Source organism: Rattus norvegicus, chromosome 18, assembly GCF_036323735.1.
Source record: "Rattus norvegicus strain BN/NHsdMcwi chromosome 18, GRCr8, whole genome shotgun sequence".
In the NCBI taxonomy this organism is placed as follows: Eukaryota; Metazoa; Chordata; class Mammalia; order Rodentia; family Muridae; genus Rattus; species Rattus norvegicus.
In genome coordinates, this window is record NC_086036.1 from 80,313,943 (window position 1) to 80,335,176 (window position 21,234).

Consider the following 21,234-nt stretch of genomic DNA (forward strand, 5'->3'; position numbering starts at 1 on the left):
TGAGAACTTCTGGCATTCCTACTGGTCCCTCCTGCCGACTCCAGCCGAGGCTGAGGCCTCTGCTAGCTAGTGTTTGCTATCCCAACTCTCCTGAGCTAGACTGCTGGTATAGAGTTGCTGGTGGACAGAGCTGTCACTGCTAATGAGTGAACTGAACTGCCAATTTCCAGCCAACACAGATGGGAGTTTTTCCAAAGAACCTTTCTAAACAGGTCCACTTCCCTCCCACCCCCACCCTTTTTTCCCCACTACCTCTGATAAAGGGGAAAAAGGCTAAAAGGGAGGCTAAACCATTTAAGAGCCATCATTAAGGTTTTGGAAAAAAAATTAACGTTACAAGATCCCTCCCACCCCCATCAGCACTCACAGTTACTTGAATTAGTCGAGATGGGAGGTGGTTATTTCTTCTGCAGGTATAACTCAGAAGTGATTTTTTTTTTTTTTTTTTTGTTTACCATTTTGAGACAGGGTTTCACATTATACTCCAGGCTGGCATTGAACTCGTGACAATGAGTTCCGCCCTGGCTTCCTGCTCCTCTACGGTCACAACATTCCCTTTCAGCTAGTACTTTGGTTGTGTGCTCTCGGGCTGGCTTCTACGTCCCCGCCATTATCCTTCACCACAAGATGCTCCGGGCTTATCTTTGTTGCCTAAGACTGGGGGCTGCCGCTTTCAGAATTGGATGTGGAGGAAGAAGGGTGGACATAAGTCTAGTGTTATGAGCTCTGGCTGTCACCTTTCACTACCCAGGTGACACTATATCCAATACATGTGTGTGTGTGTGTGTGTGTGTGTGTGTGTGTGTGTGTGTTCCACAACTGCATGTATATCCCCAAGAAAGTACGACCACGGCAGTTCCTCCAGAGGTTCATTGTCACATTTATTAGTAGTAGCTGCAGCTGGACTGGTGCTTCTATGGGGACTGTTGGGACAAACTCTGAGGGGCAACAACAGGAGGGAACACCAGTGATGGTCAGCAAGGGTCTTAAGATGGGATACAGAGCACAGTGACGGTCACCATGGTGCTGTCACAGCACAAGGAGCTACTGGGTGCTCATTTCCTTCCTGAACATTCCCTGAGCCTCAGTCCACGATGGTCAACGCCTCCCACAGACCTGGAGCTTTTGGACTCTGGCTACTTCCTGGAGGTGAAGTCACACAGGCCACGCCCTGCCACCCCCAATCATGGCCAGTCAATTGTCTTCAGTAGGCCTCAGTACTGAACACTCGTAACTGCCTGACACAGCTGACCCTACCCTACCTAGTGACAGCTGGAGGCATTGTCTCCATTCTTGCCTGTCTGCCTGTGACCTGAGAAAGAGATGGGGAAAAGAAACTTCCACTTTCCCAAGAAAGCTGGAAGAAAGAGAGGGCAGATTGTTTCTGGGCAGGAACGGTACTCCGAGGGAAACGAGACTTCTCAGTTCTTCAGCTGAGACACCTCATACAGATATGCAGCCAGCATCTTGGTTCCTTCTATGTAGTTGAGCCTAAGAGAGAGAAAGCAAGCAAACTAGCAAACAAGTAAACAGACAGCCCACTCTCAGCTGCTGGCCATGGAGTCAGTATACAGGTGGATGGTGATTGCTCCTGATTTCTCTCTAGGGAGCACCCCCTGTTCCGGCGTGCAGTCTGGCCTGGCCTGATAATTCAGCCTGGTGGTTCTCACATAGAGGTTCAGTGTGACACCTCCTTTCACCATCCCTCACTACATAACCTGTCCAGGCCCAGGTCTAGGGCTTGGTCTCACCCAGTTTCCTGGGAGCGAATGGCCATTATTTCTGAGGATTAGCTCTTTGACCCAGTGCCTAGTAACCAGGTTTCTGTCTCTGTGATTCCTTATACTGGGCCTCTGCTTCCTGTTTTCCTCAGCAGCTACAGGGCTGTACCTTCCTGCAGTCTGCAGTTCCCCCCAACAGTAGATCAGAGAGGCTCTCTCCATCCTGCAGGCTAGAGGAACCCCAGAGTATCTGTCAGAGGCAAAGGGGGCTTGAGCAGTTAGTGATGATAGTGTAACATTTTTTTTTTTTTTTTTTTTTTTTTGGTTCTTTTTCCTAGGTAAGCGCTCTACCACTGAGCTAAATCCCCAGCCGATAGTGTAACATTTAAAACAGGAGCGGTAGCTTTTGTGGATGCTATAGGAAGAGTGTGGTGAACAAAGAATACTAGAAGAACCCCGTTTCCTAACTGTTCCTACCAAGGCCTTATGCCTGCCTCTCACCGGTTCTCACTAGCAAACCCCCATGGGACGAAAGAGGAGTGATCCCAGAACCACCTCGTGCCACATGCAACCCAACCTCAGGACACCCGCCTCACCTGTTGAGCTTTTCATTCTGCGAGTGGGCACCGTCATCTGCTGACCCCACCGGCAACAGCATGACATTTTTGCCTGTGGCCTCCTGAAAGGTCAAGGTCACAGGAATACTGCCACCTTCTCTGGTCAAGTCAGGTTCAACACCAAACACTGGGGAAACAGAGAGAAATGATGCGTTTTGGGGCCTGGATGCCAGAAAGCCACCACTTAGCAACACTTTGTCCAGACCCTGGGCTCGGGAATATACTCCTACAGACCTAGGCCCTGATCTCACCCCACACTTTAGCCCTGCCCTTAGCACTGCAGACACCATCACGTGTGCAACATGCTACACAGAGTCCTCAGACATTCCCAGGACCTTGGCATCCATCTTCAAAGGGTGGCCAACCTGTTTTCAGGGCTCTTCTCCCCGCCTGGTAGTGAGGATGGTTGAAGTCAGACACCCAGGGCTTCCCGCCATGGCCCATGTACACCTTGAACTTGTTGGGGCTCTGCAGTTCGGCAAACTTTTTTGACAAGTAGCTTGAAACCTAAACAGAAGAGACACGTGGTGGTTTGGACCTTGTGTTTGACTCAATGGGGGTAGTCTATGGGGCATCTAGAGGCCCAGTGAGTTGGGTGTAATGGGCCTATACGGCATCTAAGAGTCTAGACATCCTCGACGCAGACATGCCAAACTATGACAACGTTTAAAGGCTGAGTGAAAAACCATGCCGTCTGACCTGACTTACTACTCAACAGACATATTTGTATCCTAAAATGCCTTGGTCGACACTTGGGATGGTGAACTTTTCCCGATAGGAAGGATCACCTAGGAAACACACTTCTGGGTGTCTAACTTCTAGGTAAGTTTGACAGAGCGAAGACCCAGCCTGAATGTGGACAACCTCGAGACAAAAACCACTTTTCTCCGGAGAGGAGGCATCAGGGTACTTGTCCCAGAAGCCCCTGAGGGCCCTCGCTGGGATTTTCAGCTAGCATGTGGCCACACACGGACATTTGTTTTACATCTTTGGGGTGAGGTCAGGTCGGCTTTCGCACGTCTCGGTAGTCTGAAGTGCAACCGCGTGCTCCTATGGCCTGCCTCTGACGGGCTTCTACACCGCTTCTTACAGCCATTGTGGAGGGAAAGAATCAGGAGGAGGCTCTGCCCGGGTGAATGTCCTTACTGTTTTAAGTTCAGTGTCACGGCAGCTGCCACGTGCGCCCCACGACCCCTGCCCGCACTCACGCCCCGCATCCCCACATACTTGCTCGCTAACAACTTCCGGTATCATGTCGGGCACGAGCCTGATGGAGAACTTGCCGACCACTTTCCTGGGGATCACAGTCTTGGCCCCTGAACCGGAGAAGGCCCCTTCGATTCCATGGAGGGAGAGGGATGGGTATCGCCACCTGTGCATCAGGATGTCTTTCTGCAGAAACCCAGGAGGAGACAAGATGGCTACACAGGACGGATGAAGGATGACGAGGACCCGCCCGGTGTTTTGGAACTACTGTCACATGCCCCAGAGGGCCGTGCAGACTTAACAACCTCAAGAGGAGGTGGTGAATGATGTGGGGGTGGAATGCTGTGAGCCTCCAGCCCTCAGCTGGCTAAGGTGTCTGTCTCTCTTCCTCGGCTCATACTTGTCAGGCTGAGCAGCAGCTCTCTAAACAGGTCTGACCTCTCCCCTTAGCTAGGCCTTTCAGCCTTGGCCCAGGCAATAGGGCAACTGTTTATTTATTCCCCTTGACTCTGAGATATTCAAGAGCCCAGCCTGGCCTGTTTCTCTTATCTCATGCCCTGCAAGAGTGTGGAGCAGGATTCTGTTAACATTGGCTACAAAGAGATGATGAACTGGAATCCACCCTCCCCAGGCTGGAACTAGACCAAGATAAAGTTTTTCTCCTAATGGTTAAGTAACGACAAATGACTTCTGCGTTCAGGTTCATCTCTGGGCCTCGTGGGAACTTGTGACCTGTGAACCCAGACAAACAAACACCACCTGTGGCAGGAGAGGGGGCTGCTCCCCCTGCTCGTCCCCGTGTCCCCCCCCCCCCCCCCCCCCCCGCCCTCAGCTGGTCAGAAGCTGATCCCGATATCTGAAGACCCTGACTGCTTTCGACCTGGGCACACCCTGCTTTTGATGACTCTTGAGCTAAGGCTCCCTGGGATGAACCTCTGACGCCGGCTGTCTTTCAGACACTGCCTGTCGCTGGAGCCCCGGTGGCCCGCACAGGGTAAGGGGTGGGTGGGGTGCAGCACCTTGCAGCTGTGCAGAAGGGTCCCGGCTCCCACGTCCTTGGCGAACTCTTCCATATCGAAGTCAATGTGGTCATAGAGCTCATGCTCCTCATCCGTCACAGGAGCCACGGCGTCGTTGATGCCCGGGATGAGGATTTTCCCCTTCTTGTCTATCAGGCAGCCTGAGGGGTGTGGCAGAGGGCGGAAGGCTTGTCTGGGGCAGCACGTAAGTAAGCAGTGTTCTGGGTTGTCCTGACTCTGGGAACTCCAGCACCAGGGCACATACCCTGGCCACGTGACCAGCAGGAGGCCGGGGCATTCTAGTGAGTCAGTTAGCTGGCCCAAGGGGGTGAGCAGGACAACTGCTCACTGGTTTTCAGAGAGACCGAGGAGCATGTGGAGTGCTTAAGTGGCTCGGCTGTGCCTGAGGCATGAACCTGAAAACCCACAGTAGCCAGCCAGCATTTCTTTGTGGTGACAGGAAACCTGTGAGTGGGACAGAGTCTGACTACACATGCAGTGTCATTCGTCTGTAGAAGTCCTAATCCTGGGATGGGGGTGAGAGAGAGGATCTGACCAGCAGGGGGACTGAGTTATGGCCCACTGAAACAGATCAAAGGAGATGTCCTCTGAGAGATGTAAAACACCATGACCAGAAAAAAAGAAATCGTGCAAAGGGGGAAGGGGGGGGAGGGGTCCTCAGGGACATTCTACTGGATACCGGAGGGAGGGAGGGCAGTTCTACACATGGTGGTGATGAGGTATGGGATAGACGCAAGAAGGACAGGAAGTGGGCAGAGGCAGAAATGAAACACAGGGCCCTTTAAATAAGCAATGCCTGGAGGAAGGGAAGTTAATTAGAAACACAGCTGAGTGGGCCCGTGAAGGATGCTGGGACACACTAGGGACGTGCAGATAGTTTAGGAAAAGTGCCCTGCCCACTTCCCTAAGTGACAGAGTGCTGACCCAAAGAGCGCCAACCCCAGGCTCACCCATCAGTGAAATGAGATCCGTCATGGCTTCGTGCACTGAGCCACCGTATACCCCGGAATGGAGGTCTTTGTCACTGCATTCCACCTGGCAGAAACAAAGGTCACTTTATTTGGTGACTTAGTGGGAGCTTATTTTAATTATTATATGACATTGCAGTGAACAAAAGGACACTTGTAAGACTGACAGTTTTCCAGTCTAAGTCTGCTCTCTCAGGCATTAAAGCAGGACACTTCTCAATTAGAACATCCAGACACCAGAATAACTCCTGATGTGCATACCACATGTGCACAGGGAATGCTGGCTGCATGTGCACAGGGAATGCTGGCTGCATGTGCACAGGGAATGCTGGCTGCATGTGCACAGGGAATGCTGGCTGCATGTGCACAGGGAATGCTGGCTGCATGTGCACAGGGAATGCTGGCTGCATGTGCACAGGGAATGCTGGCTGCATGTGCACAGGGAATGCTGGCTGCATGTGCACAGGGAATGCTGGCTGCATGTGCACAGGGAATGCTGGCTGCATGTGCACAGGGAATGCTGGCTGCAGGTGCACAGGGAATGCTGGCTGCAGGTGCACAGGGAATGCTGGCTGCAGGTGCACAGGGAATGCTGGCTGCAGGTGCACAGGGAATGCTGGCTGCAGGTGCACAGGGAATGCTGGCTGCAGGTGCACAGGGAATGCTGGCCCCAGAAGTATGGTGCAAAGTAGCCTTTCTAACACCGGAAAAGGGCAAAATCCTGTCTGGTATAGCCATCCATATGCATTGGAAACGGTGAAAGCCATGAATTTAGCACAGCTGTTTGACACAGTTCCATCGAAGCTGAGCTGAATGCTGTGATCTCTGTCATTCTGTCCCTCATTTTTAGGTTTTGGTCTCATTCATTTTATGTCCGAGTCTTTTTAGGAGAGTCCTAAACTTAACTATCACTTCTGCTTTTAGGGAAATAACTTAATCTGGCCTTATTCAGGTATCTTCCTTATGCCCAAGAGATCATGATAAGGAATTTCTAAATGAGACCTCGACTCCAGGAATCTTCTTGGGGTATCTGCCCTTAGGCAAACTCTGACTACAGAATTAGTAAAAGATTAAGGCTTTCCTTTTACAATACAAGTGAGCTCTCTCAAGTGTAGTTTAAAGATAGGGTGAAACGTACTTAATTCAGCTTTTCCTGCTTTATAGCACAGATGATAAAAGAATTTAAGTACAAGAGTTAGGTGTTTGTGTTTGCTATTCATTAAAACACCAGTTCAGATTTTTTTTTTTGTCTAGAGAGCTTTAAAACTGCAGATACTGCCAGCCTTTCTGAAAGCAAGCTGTCGGATAATAAATGTGTCTGCCTTGACAGAGACATTCTTTAGATTCTTTGAATTGGGAGTTTTAGGACTAATAATAAAAATGAAACGTGTTCTATTTGTAACTTTCTAATTGTGACTGAACTTGTAACCCTGGACATGCCATGAAAAATCAAATACATATGGAATGTTGTAAACTGTACTTCCTGGATGATCATCAGTCTGTCTTTGCTGTGTGAAACCTGTATACATAGAGGCAATCTGACTGCTAGTCAGTCAGGGCTGTGGGATTCCCTGGTCACCTCGCCTGACTCACTCCTCCCTCACTGACTCCTCTCCTCTCAATGGCTGGGACTGACCCCAGCGCCTGTCACTTCACAGAAGCCGTGCATAAGCTTACTCGAAGCACAACACCAAGTATGGGGTATGACACCACCAACCCAAGAATCAGGCTCAGACCCCTTTGAGAACTGACTAGTCTCATAACCAGGCAAACAGGTAACCAGTGTGTGCTCGTTTGGACCAGCATCTATAACGGAATGCCATGCTCCTCTCTCACAATACAGCACTGGCATGGTCCTGTCCTCTCAGGTGATAAAGACCCCTAGCAGGCCCGCCCATTATCCCAGTGGGAGAAGATCTCCAACAGCGAGCAAAAGATCCACCCCAACACCTCATTCATCTGGCCAAGGGTGACTCAGTTACAGGATTAGGTCTTGGCCGCTGACATGCGAACATTTTTAACTTTTAGAGGAAGGTTCTTAAGGCTTATTGTCCATCTCAGGAAAACTAACATTCGCTGTCACCTGCTCTGATAAAGTATCAATATTATTAAGATAATGCTGTCTTAATTTAAAACTGCCACGAGATTTGACTTCTGATCTCAGACGTCCATGCCTGGGGTATTAGGATGGATTACTGAACACAAGGGTCCCTGGGAAACTGAGCTCCTCCTTCATGTGTGACTAGCTTCTTGGTATTTGCCCGGGTCAGGGTATGGAAAAACAAAGAGGCTTAGGGGTTAGAGAGACAGGGTGAAGTCTGTGGGACTCAGTTCGTACCTCGATGAAGAAGTAACAAATGCCCCTGAGGCCGTACGTGATACACGGCTTATTCTTCCCCAGCCAGTAATTGTCCGAGATGCACACATAGTCCACATCTTTGAAGAACTTGTCTTTCTGGGCAAAAATTAACTCGTCCAGGCCTTCGGAACCAGATTCCTCCATGCCTTCCAGGCAGAACCGCAGGTTGACAGGGATTTCCTGTGACAGGGCATCGTAAGACAGTCGGTTTCCTTACTTTTCTTGCATTAGTGACACATGGAAGACTGTTTTGAACTTTAGCTTCAAATATGAGATCTTCTCCCACTGTCCCCTGGGAGTTCAGGGTTAGAAAGAAAAGTCCTAGGCCATGCCTAGGCAGGCCACTTACAGTGAGCCAGTTTGTGTAGGGGAAGCCATGAGACAGGGAGAAGGGCAACCAATAGAGCACGGATTGCTCTCCCAGAGGACCAGGGTTCCACTCCCTGCACAACCTGTACAAACAAGGCTGCTCACAGCTGTCTGTAACTGACCCTCAGACCTCCACATGCATACGTATTCCTATGTAAACCCATGCGCACACTTGCAAACATACACACTCACATGCACATAACACACGCACTCACAGAAAAAAATTAGAGGAATTGGGGAAGATTTTCTTTTCCTGACTAACCACTGAGATTTCACCGTAGCTAGGCTAACTGAGACCTTCCGTATACTAGGAAGGCGTCCACACTGCCAGCATCCCCCTGTTCACAGAAGTCAAGCCGTTTTGAGGTGCTTGAAGGGAATCTCATCGCAGTGCTGGGTTGAGTTCTCTGGAAAATGTTCCAAGAGTTCTCCTAGCTCTGTACGCAGTTACGGAGCAGGTAGCCTTCCCACAGATGAGAAAAGGGGCTGGATACAACCAGCTAGAGGCCACACACAGGAGAGACGCATGGGGTCCAAAGACACTGATGCCTAGCAGCCCACAGCTCACAGCTGCCCTGAGAGCAATGTTCAGTGAACACTGTCCTTCTGATCTCTTCTTCTGTCCCATGTGAAATTTCCTGAGACCTCCATATACAGAGCAACTACAAATGAAACTGCTCAGGGCTCTGCCCAGTGTGCCCTTCCCTCCATGGCCTCCCAATGCTGTGGAGCCCTGCAGGGGGTGAGGCTGCCTGGTTTCTGTGCCCAGCTCTTGGGTCAGACTGCCAGACAGGCCAAGTGTTTTCTGTTTTGTTTTTGTTTTAAAACCTTTTCTCTCCTGTGCAAATGGTCTCCCGGACAAAGAAAGCCTAAGCCCCTTTCCAGATCTAATGATCCAGACTTTGACAAAAATGATTATTTTTATTTTATCATGCTGTGAAGTAAAATTCATCTGCAAAAACTGCCCAGACAGCGTGATCACAATCAGGTTAAAGATAATAAAAAGCCTAGTTAGGGAGCAGTACTAGGTTTCTAGAAATGCTTTGCTTCTATATTTAACCAATTTTGAACTTTGAGGAATAAACACAAAATAATCTAATATATTTTTTAGGAGGATATAAGTCACATGCAGAAAAGAATTTGCCTAATATCACAAAGTCTGTAGCTTCCTGGCACAACTCATAGGTACAATCAAAGGTTGAAAATTTGTATTAGTCAGGGTTGTAGCACAGCTCTATAATCCCAGCCCTTGAAGTTTGAGTGGGAGGGTGGTCACGAGTTCAAGGCCAGCCTGTGTTATATAACACAACTGCATCAAACACACACACACCTATTAGGGAGCTGGGTGTGGTGGTACACACCTATTATCTCAGCACTGGGGAGATAAGAGGCAGGTGGATCTCTGTGAGTTACTGGCCAGCCAGGAATTCAGAGTGAGACACTATCTCAAAATCAAACAGCCAACAAACAGACAGTAATAAAAATACCAACAAAATAAAACAATAAAAGACCTCTAAAACATCTAGAATAAAATACAGTAAAATTCACATTTGGGGATAGAAATAGAACTCAGTGGCAGAGCCGTTTCCCAGCATGCATGAGGACCTGAGTTTGATCTCAGCACAGAAAGAGAGGAGAAAGACCAAGATGCACATTTTAAGTGTCAGCAAGGGCCCTGCTGAGTGTCGATAGCTTGACCTTTGAGCTCTGTAAGATAATTAACTGTTTAATGATTTCTGGAGGTGGGAACAGTTGTAATCTTCAATCTGTGTCCCGTGTGCTGACTGAGGTAGGGCTTGCTCTCTCCTCTCTGGTAATCTCACATGACCTTAAAACCTTAAGTGTGGACAGAATCTGCTGCGGGGAAGTACCTGGCCAGTCTTCTGATAGGCTTCCAGGGCGTTCATCCATCCGGCCACCGGCCCCTTATCATCTGTGGAGCCTCTCCCGTACAATTTGCCTGGAACAGCAATCAGCAGATGCAGTTAGAGACAACCAATCGAAAGACCTTTTCTCTGGTGGTCATCTGATAACGAATGGCTAGGCACAGCACTCAGCTGTTCTGAGCGATGGGGCTTTAAAAGCCCAGATCTCCATTTAACCTATGCTAAAACTTGAGAGAACTTCTTGATGTCCAAAAGAAGCAGTCATGTGGGTCGTTCCCTGTCATCCTTCCCTTTCACAGCAAGGTCTAGGACCAGGATTCACAGAGTGTCAGGGGTGAGATTCGCCGTGCAATTTCAGGACGTAACATTTCACAGGACGGCCCTACAGGTAGCTACACCTTTAAGACCCATGCTCCCTCCCCGGCTATGAGTAAGCCTGTGGAAGTACATGCCATCACTACAGAAGCAGCGCCAGCTACACTCCCATCCCAGTTTTGATAACTAATTTGGATCTGCTGGGAGGATGGCATTAGGCCCAGAGAAGCATGGGCGACTCATCTGGGATCAGAATGGGTGTGGTCGGCATGGATGCAGCAGAGGCTGGGAAGAAAGTAGGGATGGCCTGCAGCAAGAACCAGATAACCCTGTTTCTGGTGTAGGTGGGCAGATGGCGTCACTCAAGGATACGTGAGAGGGCCCAGTCCAGACAGCTTGAATCATGAGGCCAAAAACTATCGTGCGGATGTGGATCTGAGACTCAGAGGAATCCAGTGCCCGTGGAACCAACAGCAACGGGACATGCTCAGTTCTGTGAGGAGGGCCAGTGTATGGGATGAGGTCTCAGAAATAACGTGATAAATAAAAACTTTGCATACTTCTCGGCCATGTAACAGTCCATACAGAGTCAGGACACGTGTAAAGACAGACTCCACACCCAGTCAGGGGGCAGGAACTCAGTCCTGAGGGGCAAGGCTCAAAGCTATAAGGTGTATCTCAAGGACTGTCCTGGCGGAAACAGTGCTGACAGAGGCTGGACCTTGAACAAGCACAGCAGGGAGTGAAGGACAGCTGGCCTTCAGGAGCTACACAGCCCCAAGTCACAATGAATGACCCGGACAGGGAGTTAGGGCTGCAGGGAAGCTGGCAAGCCCCCACCAAGGCCTAGTTATGAGAAAAGAAAACTGCGCTTTCAATGACTGAGGCACACATGAGAAACTTCCAGAACCCGATTTCTAGACTTTGTTCTTATTAAACAGAAGTGTACTAGAAAGAGGAAGACCCAGGAGTATATTAGTGATTTTTCAAATGTAACATCTTCCCCCCCAAAAAAAACACTTCCTCTGATGTGGGAAGTGAGCCCTCGGGTGGGCAAGCCCTGGCGCCCTCACCTTCCCGCTCCACCAAGGTGAAGGGCTCGCTGTCCCATCCGTCCTCCAGGGCTGCAGGCTGCACATCCAGGTGCCCGTAAATGCACACCGTTTTCTTCTGGGGATCACTGCCCAGTTTGCCGAGCAGAATGGGAGGAAGTGGTATCTCCGAGCCGTCTGGGAGCTGAGAGGGAGGGAGCAATGGAGGGCAACCTGGTTAATAAACTGTAAGGGCCTCGCAGCAGTCAGTAAACCTAGCTGGGATGGTCTTGTCTGTTGTCATCCAACAGCCAGTGTTGTAGGGTTTAAGATGGTATCTTCTAACAGCCCTTAGCAAGAAGTCACTCTCCTGAAATCCAGTCAGCACTAACTAAACTGTGTCTACAACTAGTTCGATAAACTGCTCAAGGTTGCTTTAAAAAAAAAAAAATCAATGTATGTGACGAGACACCATGTGGCCTGGATCTGAGGTACGACTTAACTCGTTTTTGAAGTAATGGCTAAAACAACTACAACCTGCAGCTGAATGCTACGTTTTCGAAATTCTGCATGTAGACATCTAAGAGGAACAGAATGGACCGTCGGCCAGGACATTGATGGGATTCAGGGCTGGGAGATGGCTCAGCAGTTAAGAGTGCCTTCTGTTCTTCCAGAGAACTGGAGTTCGGGTCCCAGAACCCTCGTCAGGCATCACAACCACTTCAACACCAGAGAATCTGGCCACTTTGGGGACCAGCAGACATGTTGCTAACACACACACACACACACACACACACACACACACACACACACACACACCACACTTAAAAAGAGAATCCACAGAATCTGGTAAATGAATGGTGGCGTTGGGCAACCCTGGGCTTCTCCCCAAAGGCCTTGCCAGCTCTCCAAGACACTTATTGATGAATCCTCTGAGTCTAGAGGAGGATTCGGGGGACACAAAGACAAATCAGTCTTGGGTCTTCTCTTTCCTTTACAGGTCAATGGTTACCACTTGTGACCCTAACTGTGGCCCAAGCCAGCTGTACCCCTGCCCCTCAGCCTCTGTGCCTATGCTGGCTCCTATAGTTTATCAGAAAAGCCTTGTGGTGACAGCAAACTGCCACAAGGAGTTTGCAGGGGACAAGGTCAGCATGGGAACATGCATATTTATGCTTTTAAGTGTGTTTTTCCATTATTGAAAATACTTTTTTTCCCTCATACAATACATCCTGATTAGTTTCCCTTCTCTACTCCTTCCAGTTCCTTCCCTCCTCCCCTGCCATCCAGGTCCTTCCCCTTTCTGTTTCTCTTTAGAAAAGAGCAGGATTTTAAGAGAACAACAAACATAATAAAATAAAATGTAATAAGATAAACAGAACCCATCACACTGAAGGACCAGGCAAACTGACAAGGAAAAGAGCCCAAGAGAAGGCACAAGAACCAAAGGCCCACTCGTACCCATATTCAGGAGTCCCATTAAAAACACTAAACTGAAAGCAATTCTGTATACCCAAGGGACCTGGCTAAGGAAGCAATCTTTATAAAGAGACTCAGATAACGTGTAACTTCTGCATGTGAAAACTTTCATTTCTGGGAAATTATCTCAGCCCTCAAGAATGACAGTCATTTTAACTTACTCTTGAGCTGCTGGTCTTCCGTTCTCCTTCCCAGAATTAAACATGCTGAATAATCAGAAAACCTTTAACTCACCCAAAGCGAGGTGGTTGCTGGGATGTACACAAGGGCCAGCATGAGCTCGCTTAGAAGAAGACCTTCAGCCAAAGATCAGCCAAGGGAGATAAAGCCTTCAGCCTCTTCCCACCCTCCAGGAAGAACTGTCTGCTACAGTCCCCTGGTCCATACCTTCTGCTTCCCGATATCCACCAGCTCCACAGATCCCCCCAGCCTCTGGACATCTGCAGCTGCCGCTTCCGTCATCCTTCTGATCTCTCCTCTCTTCTCCGGCCACGCGGACACGCTCTGGATGGCCACCCATTCTGCAAGTTTCTGTTTGTAGAGAGCAAGTGGAAAGGGCTCCAGGATGCTGTTTTTTAAGGGCAGGCAGGGATGGGCTGTATCTATAGCCACTCCGCTTTACAGGCAGAGCAGACCCGGCTTGCCTGCTCCGTATTTGGGTTAAACAACGACAAAACTGTGCTGTCGTACCCCCGAAACCAAGCAGAAATGTGTACTTTTAACCACAGAGCATAACCATACAGTGAGTTTATATCTATAGTCAACAAAATGGTAACAGAAAGAAAACGGACTGCAACATCCCAATCCAAGTTCACAAAGTCTCTCTGGCCAAAGCCACATTTTCTACCACAGTTTCTAAGGCGTAAGTTTTAGAGTTAAAGTTGTGATTCTATCAGATAAAAACCATGCAACAGATTAAAATACAACATCATAGAATCGTGAAGTCATGATCTATCAGATAAAAACCATGAAACATTAAAATATAACATCATAGAATCAATCAGAACATGCTGGGTTCAAACAGTTTTTAAAAAGAACTCCGATCACAAGAGACCATAAATGAGATTAGGAGAAATGATGGGCTTTATTTGTAGAAGCGGGCAATTCAACTCTGTCAGATGATAAAAGTATAGCTTTCACCATCACGAGAAGATGAAGAAACGAGAAATTTAAATACTCGATCAAAAAACGGTCACGGCTCATATTAGCTTCTTGGAAAGCTCTCTGACTCGACAAGATTAAAGCAGGTTTCACTACTCACTCAGAAGAGACAGATGCCCACCTTGACAAAGCGGTCCTGGTTTTCGTCAATGTACTGGAAGACAGCTTTGAGGGCTGACATCTTTCAGGCAGACTTCAGACCTGGGGAACTCTGAGCAGAGAGAGCAATGGGTCAGACCTGCTCGCAGCTGACACAGAAGAGCAGTGGCCAGGACCGAGAAGTGCTCCACCCAGTCAGCATAGTATTGCAACACTCCTCCCAGGACTCCCCCCGGAAGTGACTGCACTTCAGGGCTGAGAGGGTAGGAACCAGTCAGAGGCTTGGGTGGATCTTTCCTTCCTGCTCCAAAGGAAAGCTCCCCTAAAGTTTGTGTCCACAAAGAAGCACCCCAGTGGCAGACAATCTGAGGAAAACTAAAAGTGGGTACTTGGCAATCACGTGGATTTACTGTGCACTTCATTTTTTGAGAGAAACTCACCCTGGCTGCCTTCGAACTTTCTTTTTCTTTCTTTCTTTTTTTTTTTTTAAAGATTTATTTACTTATCATATATAAGTACACTGTAGCTGTCTACAGACACACCAGAAGAGGGCATCCGATCCCATTACAGATGGTTGTGAGCTACCATGTGGTTGCTGGGATTTGAACTCAGGACCTCTGGAAGAACAGTCAGTGCTCTTAACCACTGAGCCATCTCTCCAGCCCGGCGCTGGAACTTTCTGTGTAGACTGGGCTGGTCTCACACAGAAATCCATCTGCCTTCTGAGTGCCAGGATTATTAAAGGTGTGTGCCACGGTGCTTAGCTGTCACTCATTAAAAGGTTTTTTTTCTTGAGACGGAATCTCTTGCTCTACCTTCTGAAGGTTAGAATTACAGGACCAAACCACCAAGCCAGGTTTATGTGGTTATGCGGATCAAATCTAGGGTTTCATGTATGCTAGGTAGGTACTCTACCAACGGAACTACAGATGCAATTTTTATATTCTTAAAGCATGGGGTGAACTATTAACCTTCTATTGCTACAGAGGGAATTATCATTTCGAAGATCTCCATAAAAATGCTGCAGGCTGGGCGTAGCAGCTCACGCCTTTGATCCCAGCTATGGGGAGGTAGAGGCAGTGGCTCTCTAAAAGTATGAGGCCAGCCCGCTCTATAAATGGAGAATTCCAGGCCAGCCAATGGCAACCTGTCTCAAAAAAACAAGCGAGCAAACAAACAAACACGCCCTCCCTCTTCACAAACACACGGCCAATATCCTGCCTCTTCAATTGCAAACCCACACCCTGCTGGAGGATCCAGAAAGATAAATTTAGCTGAGGATAACAGACTACACTGGGGAAAAGCTCCCATCTCACAGAGGGTGGCTTTGGAGAGAAGCTGTGTACTTCTTTTTAGAAAGTTATAGGGGATGTGCGATGTTTTCACCACAAAGAAACAGCCAAGGTCTGAGGAGCCGAGAGCCTCAAGTTGCTCACTATTGGGTGCATTCACGTATGAACACCCCATAGATATACTCAGTGCGTGCATTTTCCCGACAGTTTTTTCTTTCCCTTTTAAAAATAAAACAAAATGTAGCCTAGGCTGTCCTTGAACTGATCTTCCTGCTTCCACCTAGAATTATGAGCAGGCACCCAGTTTATGTGGTACTGAGGATGGAACCCCAAGATTCGGGTATGCTTGATAAACTACTGACTAAGCCACAACTCCAGCCTCCTGGGCACATGTTTCAGCATCTACCTCTCAAGCCCGAGACCCCAGAGGCAGGAGAAAGTAACTTGTGAAACTGCTTTTTCTTGTTATTATTTATTTATTTATGTAAAGATTTATTTATCTTACGAGTGCTCTATCTGCATGGACACTTGCATCACATCATGTTATAGAGTGTTATGAGCCACCATGTGGTGGCTGGGAATTGAACTCAGGACCTCTGTTAGAACAACAATGCTCCTAAACTCTGAGCCATCTCTCCAGCCCCAGAACTGTTTTTAAAATGGGAATCAATGTGAACTACAACTGACTCAGGCGCTGGGATTTGCAACCGGAGTTTTCTCTTTCAAGTGCCAGACTCGGACATAACTCAGCATAGGTGAGGCGGAGCCCAGTTGGGCTGAGAAAGTTCATCCGTCGGTGACGACCGAGTGACCTGCTTTCACTGCTGCACGGTCTCAAGTGGGGGCTACAGAAATGCCTGCATGCCACACGTGGCAAAGAGCACCGTTTCCTGCTCCGGGACCCCAGAGCAGTTTCTAAACTGAGGACAGAGTTGATTCACTGTGACAGGAAGTGAGGCAGTCATCCAGCACCATGAAATTCTGCAGCCAAGCAATATGAAATCCCAGAGCACTTCAAATAGTAAATGCGGGGTTGCTGCTAGGGTGGGAGACGGAACTGCTGGAGTCTCAGTGCCCTAACAATCTTCTCTCCTTTTTAAAAATCTAACACAATAGAAGAAAAATTTCTAGACCCAGGACACCTCCTCACACAGCCTCACCTGAAAGTGCCTCTGGGAGACTCCAGATGTTACCCAGCCCCCCTACACACCCCCGCCCCCCCGCTCTGTGCACAGGGAAGGTGTCCGTTTACATGATGAACCCTTACCCTGCAGGACCATCTGTTACACTGGGTGCTTTTGACTTGGGCTCCGGGTCCTCACACAAATCCCTATCACCTTGGCACAGCTAAACTAACTTTGTTGCTATACAACGTTGCCGTGATCTGAGGTACACTCTTCAACGAGGGCAGTAAACAGAGAGATTTCAACTAACCTGCAGAGTTCCCACAGCACATTAAAAACAAGCCCTCCCTCTAAACTGACACATTAAGTTGGCAACTCTCCCTCCCACTAGTTTCCGATGTCTCCTGCTTCACCTCGCTCAACATGAAGGCCTTCAGTTGAAATCATTTATTAAGGTAAAAAGGTGGGTTGAACAGAAGCAAACTTCCTGCCCAATATGCCAGCAACCTCACTATCTCCTGGAGGAGCACAAGCAAGGTCCCCGCGATTGGGTCTTTACAAGATAACAAGACTCTCCGGAGAAGATTGGAGGTCCTAGGGTTTCATGGGTTAGCAGAGTATATCAAACATCTACTCCACTTTACAAATGAGTAAACTGAGACTAGTAAATGAATGAACGACCTAATCGCACCAGCAAGCTGGCAATGGGAGACCTCTCTCCTGCGGATCCATCCTTGAGGCAGGTCCAGCTGGACCCTGCCCTGAGCCTTTGCACCCAAGACAAGCCAGGCAGCATTCTCCAAGTGTAGACGTGAGGACTGCCCAGCCTTTGCGCCCTGCAACCCTCCAGCCCCGAGTCGCCACGCAGGATGGCTGGGACAGACAGCCCATCGGCGCCCCAGGGCGAACGGCGTGAGCCGCGTGACCTCGCGCTTCCGGAGATCGGTCGATCCTAACCAGCCCCTGTGACCGGAGAGGCCTGGGTCCTGGGCTAAGGTCGCTGGAATCGCGGGCCCGCGCCCGGGGCCTGGGGTGACTCAGGCCTGGGCTGACTGCATTAGAGATCGGGGAACTCCAGGGTTCCGCCGCTCCCACCTGGATGCTCCTGGGTCCCGCACTTCCAAGCAGACCAGGGAGACTCAGGCATCGCTGGGCTCTGCACCTATTCCACCCCGGTCTCCCCGCACCCTCCCGGGAAGGGAGGCCCTGAGGGCACCCGCTTACCGCGCCGGTTCCGCACCACGTGTCTCTGCACGCCCCACTAGCCAATGTCCAGAGGTCTGGGGCTAGCCCCGCCCCAGCCTGCCCCGCCCTGACGACGCTCCCCTCCCCAACAGCCAATGCCAGGTCTCCTCGGGCTATCCCTGCTCCATAGAAGCCCCGCCCTTTTGCCGAAGGTCTAGTGTAGAGCGCTGACTCCGCCCTGCTAGCTCTAGCCACGCCCCTCCTCGGTTGGCGCACCCTTTCAGGACCCGCACTGTACAAAGAGTCTGGCCTGTTTCTTCTAGGTGGGTCCTAGAAGTCTCCTTCGATGCTGCGCTGAAATCCAAAATTGAGGTGTTCACCCTCAGTTTCTCAAGGATCCTGTGTCGCTCTCCAGCGGGATCTGTGTTTCCCACCGTTCTCCTATTCCTGCAGAAGCCCGGACTGCACACCCTCCTCTAAGATGATTACAAAGCATAAAACAGCAAGTTCTCTGGCACCTTTCTAGCGAGGTTTCTAGAACCTCCAGCCTCACTCTCCCAGGTGCTGGGATTACCAATTTGTAGCATCGTGCTAGCCCCCTTTTAATTAAAAAATATTTTTATATGTATGAGTGCTTTGCCTGATATATATATACATATATATATGTATGTATGTGTATTAGATATATATATCTCCCCCGCTTGTGTGCCTGGTACCAGACCAGAAGAGGGTGTGAGGTTTCCCAGAACTGGAGTTATAGGTGGCTGTGAGCTGTCACGTCAGTCGTTAGTGTTAGAAGTCTAAGCTGGGACCTCTGCAAGAGCAACAAGCGCTCTCACCCTCTGAACCATCCCTCCAGGCCGCCTATATTTTTAAAGCTCTGGGATTTTTCTTTCATAGGAAGGCTGTTTCCTATACTGCAAATACGAATTTTCCTTTAATTATTATTGTTACATAATGCTAATAATAACGATGATCAATAATATCTATGATATTATCTTAACACTAAGGATTAAACTCAGCATCTCAAGCAAGCAAATACTCCCTCGGAGATATATATATATATATAGATATAGATATAGATATAGATATATACATATATATAGATATAGATATATAGATATATAGACATATATTTTTTTTTGGATTTTCTTTGAGGTAAGTGTCATGTAGCCCAAGTTGCCTGGGTTGGCCTTAAAGGTGCTATGTAGTTGGACTTGCATTTCTGATCCTCCTGCCTCCATTTTCCAAAGTGCTGGGATTCCTGGTGCGTGCCACCATGCCTGGCTTAAAATATCTATAATTTTATTTTACTATGTTTTAAGTTGTGTGTGTGTGTGTGTGTGTGTGTGTGTGTGTATGTGTGTGTGTTTGTGTGTAAACCAGAGGTGTTGCATACCCTGGAGTTACAGATGGTTGTGACCACCTGATATGGGAATTGGGTCCTCTGGGAGAGAAGCAAGCTGTCTTAACTGCTGAGCCATCTCTCCAAACTGTTCCTTTAACTTATTATTTATTTTAGCTGCTTTTTCCCCTTCTGAACTGGGCATGGTGTGCATGCCCGTAATACCAGGATTCGAGAAGCAGAGGCAACAAAACCTGCCACAGAGGGAATTCAAAACCAGCCTGGATTTCACGAGATGATATGTTTAAAGGACACTGCTCTCTCTTTTGGATTAAATTATGATTATCAGTGCAGAAATGACTTTAAAAATCACCAACTCTTTCACATTTCGACAAACAACTTTTAGACATTAAATGTAAACTCTTAGAATGCTTTTAATCGAATCTGTTGATTTAAGGCCTTTCACACATACAGCTATCTATAAATTTAATTATTATTGAGATGAAAAAGTGTATGGTGAACTGGGCAGCCACAGAGAAGTGATTTGAGGGTGGACGCTGAGACAAAGTGTTGCCTTTAGCTCAGGCCACCTCAAACTGAAGACCCTCCAGGCTCGCCTTTCTGGGTGCTAGGGTTGCAAGGCACGGACATGTTGTACTGAAGAGAGGGCTGAGTGCGTAATCCATTCCTGTTGGATGTGTTGGTGGGCACTTGGCAGGATTACACTAACAGGCAAAGAAGCTGGTGTAAACCAAAGCTAGCAAGAGGCTTGGGGTCGGGTTGGAAATAAACACTCACATATGAGACTTTATCATCATCTGCCGAAAGTTGAAAATATTTTTATGAACCCAAATAAATCTTAAGAAAACACAAAACTTATCCTCAGCCTTGGCCATATTTTATGGAAGTAGGTCTCCAGAAGGTATTAGTTACTAGATTCTACCCTTTGATATTTAATTTTATACATATATGTGAGTGCACACCCTATATATAAACACACCAGACGCACCAGAAGAGGGCATCATTGGATCCCATTACAGATGGTTGTGAGCCACCTTGTGGTTGTGGAGAACTGAACTCAGGACCTCTGGAAGAACAATCAATGCTTTTAACCACTGAGCCAACATCTCTCCGATTCTACCCTTCGAAATATGTAAATTACACTCTTGACCTTCGCTAAGGCACTAAAGTATCCTCTTCCGGTAAGATGGGGCTGGATTTGCAATCCTGCATTTGAAACAGGCAAAGATTTGGAGTGGAAAAGAAGTAGGAGTTGTTTAACTGGAGTTAACAAGAGCTTTAGCAGGGCTAACTCCTCATTCCGACACAGAGCGGGCACGCTATGGTTCCTGCACGCTTCCAAAACCATTAGTTCCCAGAGACACTTCCTGTGAAATGCGAACAACCGGACACCGAAACTGGCAAACTTAAACTGTACATAAAGCTCAGGGTCCGTGGGGACCAATTTGAGCTCCTCCCCAAACAGCAAGCACTGCTAGTTTCATGCCTTTAAGTGTCCAGCAGATGGCGGTGCAGGCCATTTTCTTAATAAAGGGTGCATTGGAGGTTGCGCAGCAATACATCTGCGTGTCAGGAGCTAAATCCGTATGTTATCCTTTCTGAATTTAAAAAGAATGGGGACAGTGTGAGAGAAAACAAGGAGAGAGGTATGTTTATGGAAGACAAGAGACAGGGTACTTTGAAGAACATAGGGAATGTAAGCATCACGGAATTATTTATTGACCCATTTGAGCCTACTTCCAGTTGCTGCAATTTTCAGTTCCCGAAACGATATAGCGTCATCTCCAAAACTCCACTGGATTCTGATGAACCAGTATAACTGGGCATGGAGGTTATACCGACCTCTCTGGCAAACAGTTTCCGAGGTACAGAAACCTATTTGAAGAGCATACTCTTCGGAATCATAGCTAGAGAACTTATTGCTGACCAAGGAGAAAGCGTAAACAGATTGAGGGAAATGGATGCCAGTGAGCTCCGCCTCCTTCCTCTTTGCTGCGGGTAGTTCTGGTTTACTCC

General features: G+C 48.3%; 1 protein-coding gene across 2 annotated transcripts; it reads right to left on the bottom strand.

Annotated features, from left to right (window-relative positions):
• Positions 1-856: 856 nt before the first annotated feature.
• Cndp2 (carnosine dipeptidase 2) lies at positions 857-17,958 on the bottom strand. Of its 2 annotated transcripts, none has more exon segments than NM_001010920.1 (12): positions 857-1,491; positions 2,318-2,465; positions 2,704-2,845; positions 3,566-3,730; positions 4,564-4,724; positions 5,535-5,619; positions 7,891-8,091; positions 10,152-10,240; positions 11,555-11,717; positions 13,379-13,522; positions 14,274-14,363; positions 17,892-17,958. In NM_001010920.1, coding segments are annotated over 11 exon segments (1,428 nt in total). In that variant the 5' UTR covers positions 14,334-14,363; positions 17,892-17,958; the 3' UTR covers positions 857-1,421.
• Between the last annotated feature and the right edge of the window lie 3,276 nt (positions 17,959-21,234).